Source organism: Tiliqua scincoides, chromosome 5, assembly GCF_035046505.1.
Source record: "Tiliqua scincoides isolate rTilSci1 chromosome 5, rTilSci1.hap2, whole genome shotgun sequence".
Taxonomy (NCBI): Eukaryota; Metazoa; Chordata; class Lepidosauria; order Squamata; family Scincidae; genus Tiliqua; species Tiliqua scincoides.
The window spans coordinates 107,592,149-107,600,571 of NC_089825.1; the positions used below are offsets into that span (position 1 = coordinate 107,592,149).

At 45.4% G+C, this 8,423-nt stretch overlaps 1 protein-coding gene across 1 annotated transcript; it reads right to left on the reverse strand.

The window, feature by feature from the left end:
• Positions 1-1,583: 1,583 nt before the first annotated feature.
• Positions 1,584-2,558, reverse strand: LOC136653020 (olfactory receptor 14I1-like). Its single transcript, XM_066629946.1, has one exon. It carries the CDS (start codon positions 2,556-2,558, stop codon positions 1,584-1,586), a length of 975 nt encoding a protein of 324 aa, XP_066486043.1.
• Between the last annotated feature and the right edge of the window lie 5,865 nt (positions 2,559-8,423).

Here is an 8,423-nt window from a genome sequence, read left to right on the forward strand (position 1 = left end):
GAAGCCAACTTAAAGCTGCTCTCCAATACATTACAGTGGGCCCTTGGTATCTGTAGACTCAGCATCCACAGATTCCACCGAGGCCATGTCTCAACCCTGCTCAACACAGAGTTCAGTACCTGCGAAGCCTGGTATCCATGGGGTGGGGTCTTGGAAAAGATTTCCTGCAGATGCAGTGGGCCCAGTCAATGTATCAGGTGGGGAAATGTGAGGAACCCCTGAGTCCCCCATTCTTCTATGACACCTCTCTTTTCAACAATTTCTCAAAGCCAAGGTTGCCATTTTGAAAGCCTGAAATGATAGCACTTACAGGCTGAAATTCGATTGCAAACATGAAATGTAAATAAAGTTCAGTTTTTTCTTGCTTTGTGGGCAGAGAGTGGAATATATTTTTTGCATTCTATCACATGAATGATTCAATACATGAATTGAGCCTGATACCAGTCATCAAGAAAATGGTCACAAATAGTACTTTTATCAGAAAGATTAATATACATAGATGAGAGAATGGGAATAATGGTGATCTTTTGTGGGGTCAGCTAATCAAGGTACCTTCTTTTTGATGGTCCTTGATATTTTTATTGCTAGTCCTAAGCAGGTGCTTTCATTATTTTTGCACCTGATGCTAAGCATGTGGTTGGTAGCTCTGAAGGTTCATTCCTCTCTTTGCATGGCTCGTCGACTGACTGCCTAGTCCACTGGTGAACTAATGCTTCCAGAACTAGTTGTCTGGCAGTATGATGTCTGTTTATGGCTACTGCAAAACGTGACATGCGCTTCCATGGAGCCAGGCCACCACTGCACATGGAGAGGACCTGCAGTAGCATGCCAACAGATCTTCCATGTGGTGCTGGTAGGTCAGCATGGCTGGTGGGAGGGAACAGGGGCAAATTTCAGCCTAAAACAGGGCAGTGTCAGTGGTGGCAGCACCGTTAATATCCCAACCCTCTTCCTGACCCTAAACTTCATTCCTGTGTTTCCTTGATCCACCTGGTCCACAAAATCACTGGCAAAGGTTCAAGTAGACCAGTTCCAGCACCAGAAACTTATCTCTTACTTGGAGGAGAGCTCCCGAATTCCACCACCACCACAGGATGCTGGGTGCCCTCTTGTCGTATGTCTGTATAGACAGGGGAGGGAATGGATAGGACTGTGCTTTGAATTTGACCATGGAGTTGGTAAGAAAAGATTAGATTGGGGACTCTTCTTCTCCGTTGCTAACAAATTGTTTGCTCCAAGTCAGGAAGCTTGAGCAAGTAGCTTTGTTACCAAGGCCAAATGTGCTGTGCAAGAAAGGTTTGGAATTTTCCAAAGAGCAGACAAGCCTCCATCCAAGACAGCATGAACAATCACCACCAACTACTAGGCAAATTCCTGAAAGTACTCTTTTATTTCAGACATGTGAAGTGTATATTAGGTAGCTGAGCTGGCAAGGCAGGAAGGAAAGCAGCTAGCTGGCTGTGAAAGCCACACCAACTGTTATGTTTTGGTCTTCAGTTTGTATACTATCAGATATGGATTGGTAGCTGAAAACCAGTACAGTAAAATGATTCTTAGAACTTTTCCCACTATTCAGTTAACACTCACAACAACCATCTTGGGATCTTGTTAGGAAAATGCCTCTGACGTAATAATGTCCACAATGCAGTCCGGATCTCTTTATTTCTCATGCTGTAAATGAATGGGTTCAGCATAGAAGGAAATACAGTATATATGACAGCAAGAACTAAATCCAGATCAGATGAAATATTAATAGCAGGTTTTGTATAGGCAAAGAGTCCGGCGAACACAAGCAAAGAGACAACAGTGAGGTGTGGGACGCAAGTGGAGAGGGCTTTCTGACGTCCCCGTGTGGAAAGGATTCTGAGAACTGCAGTGAAGATTGACACGTAAGATGTAATGATGAAGGCAAAACATCCAAACACTGCACTAAAACTAAGCACCAGAAGCCCAACTTCAACAATGTAGAAGTCGGTGCAAGAGAGTCTGATTAACTTTGGAACATCACAGAAGAACTGATCAACAACGTTCGAGCAAAAAGTAATTGTAAAGGTGCCGCTTGTGTGCATAACAGCATGGAGAACACCACAAATCCATGCACTCATTGCCATCTGAACGCAAGCTCCTTTGGTCATAATAGCTTCATATTGTAGTGGATTGCAGATGGCAACATAGCGGTCATGCGCCATGATGGTCAAGAGTGCAAAATCCGATCCTCCAAAGAAGAAAAGAAAGAACGTTTGAGTGACACACCCAGAATAAGAAATGGTTCTGCTGTTCATGAGTGAATTAGTCATGGATGTGGGTATCGTGACCGAAATGGTGCCCATGTCCATCAGGGCTAAGTTCAACAGGAAGAAGTACATGGGGCTGTGCAGGTGATGATCAAGGACTACTAAAACAACGATGAGAAGATTTCCAATCATGGTTGTCAAGTACAAAGCTAGGAACACAAAGAAATGCAAGATCTGTAGTTCTCGGACCGCTGAAAATTCCAGGAGCAGAAAATCAGAGATGGAGGTAAGATTGGGTCTTCCATCTGCAACACGAAACTCCATGTTGTCTGTGGGAGGATAAAGCAAATTCTATTAAAGCAAATTGTGTCATGTAATGAAGAAGAATTGCTTGAGTTTGGACAATTTAAGACAAAGCACCATGCAGTGAGTAGTATGATCCACTCTGCAAAGAAATGCCTGTTGTATCAGGAGTGATGCTGTGAAATAATCCTTGACCTCCTCAAATTCTTTTTCATGGTACAAAGGTACAAAGCCTTGCTCAGTGATATTCACAGAAATCAGTCCTTTCCATCAGGATCCTGGAACAGATCCCCTGCGGATAACAAGGGTAATTGGATAAGGCAGGGGCTTGTTGAGACTAATATTAAAATAGTACGAAAGGCTGTGGATGTGATTCTTCACTGCAAAACTCCAATATTCCATCCCTTCCATTCCTATATCTAGATCTGTTTGAAAATGGTGGTTTTCTTTTTACTCTGAAATAAACCCATTCTACTGAATAAGACTTTTCGACCAGCTGTAATTCCATCCAACTTGAAACAAATATGTCTACCTCTACAGACACTGACAGCCCAATCCCATGCATGCCTACTCAGAAGTAAGTCTCTTTAGAGTAAATGGGTCTTACTCCCAGGAAAGAGTGAATAGGTTTGGGCTGTTATTTGACTATGTTGGAAGCGTGATAGCATGTGAGATGTAGTCAGAAACCTTTTAAAATGTTGTTCTTTACCAGTAAAACTTGCAAGTTCAAAACATTTTGCTTCCTTTTCTCCCTGCACCTGATGGACCACTTGTTGGACTTCTTTTCCTGTCTTGTTACCTACCTGAAACAACAGCTGCAGTGCTTTCATTTCAGTCTGCCCACACTGATCATGGTTTGGTCTTAAATTTCTGGGAACAGCACATGTGAATGACCCAATGACATGTGTTTGCTGTAGCTCATATGAATTTAAAAAACTGAATCACTAAATACATTATCCTGCCCCAGGTCTTCCTCACAGCCACTCTGTGAAGTTGCAAAGCCGATGTGTCATGCAGTCAAAGCCCCATTACAACATTGTAAGTCAGATCTTTTGGGATGAAACACAACAACAACTTTTTGGGATGAAACACAGCTTCAGCCTGGATACAGTCTGGGAAGGATTTTGTCCATGATGATTGCTGTGTTTTCAATCTCAGTGTAATAGTATGTAATTCAATCACTTCCCTAATAATAGAAAAAAAAGGTTGCCCATGTACAAAAGAACAAATTAGAGAAGACTCCTAACAATCTACTGTAATCCTTTCAAATAAATAAATAAATAAATAAAAACAACTCATGGTGGAGTCTCCTACACTTGCAGATGAAATAATGGGTAAAACTGGCATCTGATGTGGAATCACATTGCAGTCATTTGAGGAGCAACCATGAGATCTGGTTTCCCTTTGCATAGGTTCAGAACTACAGAGTAGTACTTTAGTCATGAAGCATCAGCGTTTTATTGGATACTACAGCAAAGAGGCAATGTTTGAGCTGGAGCTGAGTTCCAGATGGCAGGAGGCAAAATGTTATTTGCAATGAAAGCAGCATGTTTGAAATGGTCAATAGACAGTTGAGAGAATGAAGAAAATGGATTAAAATGTACTTACTTTTGCTGTTGGTGTCTGTCAAAAGCAGAGGTGATCCCTTTACAAAAGCTGTTAGGTCATTCTATGTCAACAAGTCTTGATTGCATAAAAACTTAATCCCGTTGGCATCTGCCAATAGTATGTATAGTCCTTTTCTAGATGCTTTTAGGTCATTTTGTGTTGGTCTATTTCTATTCATTTGAAGTAGTTCCTCTCCTTTGAAATGTAGCCCTGTGTGTGTAGATCATTCTATCATCAGTGGCCATAAAAAGTTTTCTGCATGGGAAGGTAATGTTATTAGTGTCTCCTTTGGCTGCTTTGAGATCTCCTCCCATGTGTTCAGCTCAGCTCATTAAAAATAAATAAACGAGATGTGAAATTAAGAGGAGAGTAACTGGCCCACCTCACCCCAGCAGTGTCTGTTCTAGTGGCTGCCTGCAGATGTTCTTTTCCATCTTTTTAGATTGTGAGCCCTATTGGGACAGGGAGCCATTAGTTATTTGATTTTTCTCTGTAAGCCGCTTTGTGAACTTTTGTTGAAAAGCGGTATATAAATTTTTTTTGTTGGCAACCTTCAGTCTCGAAAGACTATGGTATCGCACTCTGAATGGTGGTTCTGGCACAGCGTCTAGTGTGGCTAAAGAGGCCAATTCGGGAGTGACAATCCCTTCCACACTGGGAGCAAGTGTAGTGTGTCCTTGGTCTGTCTCCCTGACTATGGGCCTTCCTTCTTGGGCTCTTTGCCTCAGTCTGTTGGCAAAGTGTCTCTTCAAACTGGGAAAGGCCATGCTGCACAGCCTGCCTCCAAGCAAAACGTTCAGAGGCCAAGGTTTCCCATCTGTTGAGGTTCATTCCTAAGGCTTTCAGATTCCTCTTGCAGAAATCCTTGTAGCACAGCTGTGGTCTACCGGTAGGGTGCTTTCCCTGCACAAGTTCTCCATAGAGGAGATCCTTTGGGATCCGACCATCGCCCATTCTCACGACATGAAAAACCCAATGCAGGCATCTCTGTTTCAGCAGTGTATACACGCTGGGGATTCCAGCTTGTTCTAGGACTGTGTTGTATATATAAATATTGTTATAATATTTAATATAAATATTGTTAATTATAATATAAACCTCCACTGCCTTGTGGCTACATCCAGTTAAGGAAAAGGCTTCAGGAGTCAACCTCGAGGCAAAATCCGGAACCAGAGTCCCTGAGGCAGTTCATGGCTGAACACAGTCACGTGCTGGCAACTCCTGCAACGTCGCTGGAAACAACCGTATTGGCTTCTGCTTTTCCATTGGACCATTTCAGCAATGTGGAGAGGGGGGATTTGCTGCATGGGTAACAGTCTATCTGCCATATCTACTTTACCCAGGCTTTGTGCACTGGAGAGGACACTCTGTTCCAGAACCACCATTCAACCACATGATACCATAGTCTTCCGAGACTGAAGGATGCCAACAACAACAACAATAATAAGCTACTGCCAGGCAAATTATGGGCCACTGAAGGCCTACTTCATCCACAAAGGTAGCCCCAAATAGAGTGCTGAGTGTTGTCTGGCGACTGCCAGGCAACCATGGGCTGTTGAAGGTTGGACCAATATGAGCATAAGCAACTTAGGGCACACTTTCCAGCACTGGTAAAGCTATGGCCGAGGGGCATGTGCTGCATCCTGCAGTTGGGGGACAGTCACAGAGGCCTCCTCAAGGTAAGGCAATGTTTGTTCCCTTACCAAAAATCTGCATTGCCCTTATGTCAGTGCTGGAAAGTTGCGTTAGGATTGCTGCCTTACAGATTTAGTGCTATAGTGTGCTGGATGCTTGCTGGTCACTGCCAGGCAACCATGGGCCCATGAAGGCCTAACTACTTATTGCCACAGCCCATAAGAAGGGGATGCATTGTACTGCACACCAAGTTGCAATATGGAGCAAGCATAGCCTCAATCTGTGCTGCTTGAATGCAGCTTGAACATGACCTAATCTCTTGGGCAAATAGCGAAGGAAGGGGGTCATTCTGATGCACGGTACAGAGAATGTTCTCAGTGCTCAAAGAAGGAGTCTATGAGACCTGAGCCTCCATGTAAGTCTGCGTAATGCTGTGCAAGCATGATGTGCAGTAAGTAAGCTTTTATTATTAAGTTAAAATCACTATAAATTAGCATGATCCCAGTCATGTGTGTATAAATCTTCATTGATGGTTAAGGAATAACCTGCAGCACTACCGATAAGGGTTCTATCTATGAGTGCTTTGACTGAATTAAAATGACATTTCACAGTGCTGCATAATGACATATGCAGCCTGTGATAGCACTGACACTATTCTGCACCAAAGGAGTGACAGACAAGACCATCTGCAATCGATCAGTGCCACCTCAAGGGACCGCTTAGGGCAAAACCCTATCCCCCCCCTCCAGCACCACTGCAGCAGCAATGCAGCCCGGAAGAAAGGGCAAATGCTCCCCCATCTATAGGAGGCCTCTGCAACTGCTCCTCCAATGCAGGATGGATTTGAGTGTCTTGTTGGCGTGGCTGCAAGCGCTGGAAAACCAGACAGGACCCAGCCGTTATTTAATCACCAAATGCTATACTCCTTTACCTGAAGGAGCCGAGGGTAATGTGCATGGTTCTAGCTCTCCCCTGTCCTTTACAGCAACACTGTGAGTTAAAGGTAAGCCTGAAAGGTAAGGACTGGCCAAAGTCACAACAGGTGTCATGGCCAAGCAGGCGGGCTGACCCTGGATTTCAAGATCCATCCACTCCCATAGCCGCCAAGCTTCAGGCTCTCAGGGTCCAATAGTCAGAATGGATCCAAATTTTCCTGCTGAGGCAGGGCTCTCCCATAAATAAGAAGCAAGAAATAGTATACAAAGGGGGGTTGATAGGGTTGTGCAACCCTCATAATCAGCTGTCCCTAGTTTGTCTTGCAAGCGTCAAGAGCTGGCCTCCCTCCCATGAGCAGCTACAACCAGGCCTGTTTATCCTCTTGGAGAGACAGGCAGTCTCCTTAACATGTCCCCCTGTTTCTCTGAATTCATTATAAACCTGGAAACCTTTTAGTGATCTCTTCCTAGCCACTGCAATCAACCCAGTTGGGTGGGGATATGAAGCAACAAAGCCATCATCCCCCCAACCTGCAGCCGAGGCTCTTTCCCTTTCCAGGGCTTCTGCCCATGGGATAAGCATATGCATATCCCTGCCACCCAGTTCACACTTGGATGATGACAGACACTTCCTTTGGTGGCGGAGGGCACCTAGGGGCTTTACTCTTTTGTGCCTTTTACTCATTCTGGTCAAATCAGACAGGGTACTCTAAATGGGTGTCTTGTTGTCAAGCACAAGAATTGGCAGGATAACACCCCCCCCACCCCCGAGTGTAAGTGTCTTAGGGCACAATCCTAACCAGGTCCACCTGGAAGCAAGTCCCATTTTGTTCAATGGGGCCTACCCTCAGAAAAGTGCGGACAGGATTGCAGCCCTGTTTTAAGCACAAGGATACAGGGCAACACTTCAGGCCCAACACAGCTGGTGTCCCACGAAGATCATCACAGGCACACTGGTGCATACATGGCAGCAGGCGTGCAAACAGCTATCCCGTGCTGCTCCGTGCCTCCTGCCACCTCTCCACCCCTGCTGCAGGGGAGAAGCCTCCCAGGAAAGTAGGAGCAAACAGCGCGCTGCTGCATCCGCAGCGCGCACTCCCTCTCCGCCGCCTCCCATTGCCTGCTGGCACAGATGGTGGGCGAGCTCTTCCCCCAACCCACAGCAAGGAAAGAAGCCTCCCAGCCAACGGGAGGCAAATGGGGCAGGCACTGCAGCTGCAGCCCCAGCGTGTGCTCTCTGCTCCACCGCCTCCGGTTGCCCTGCTGGCTTGATCAGGGAAGCGTGCTCTGCACACCGCAGCCAAGCCCACAGCAGCAGCGTCGGAGAAGAGCTCCTTCTCCGGACGCTGCTGGGACCGCTTTGGGTTGGCTGGGCAAAGCACAGGCCAGCCTGTCCTCAAGTCCCATCCCCAAGCCCAGGAGAGCCAATGAGGAGCAGGCCAGCCTGTGCCCGTCTCCCTGGCGGGAACGGAGCACAACGGCCAGCGTGCAACTGCGTGCCAGCATGCTTCTATTATTTATTATTATTTTATTAATTTATACCCCGCCTTTTTGCCCAAAGGGCACATAAGGCAGCTTACAAACAATTTAAAATACAACATTAACAACAATCATTAAAACAATTTACAATAATTAAAAAATCTAAAAACAAACAAACCCCGTGGATTCTCATATAAAAAAGCAAGAACGCCAGCCAACCTGTCAACAA

Coding starts and splice junctions, on each gene's coding strand:
- LOC136653020 (XM_066629946.1), bottom strand. CDS start 2,558: ATGGAGTTTCGTGTTGCAGATGGAAGACCCAATCTTACCTCCATCTCT.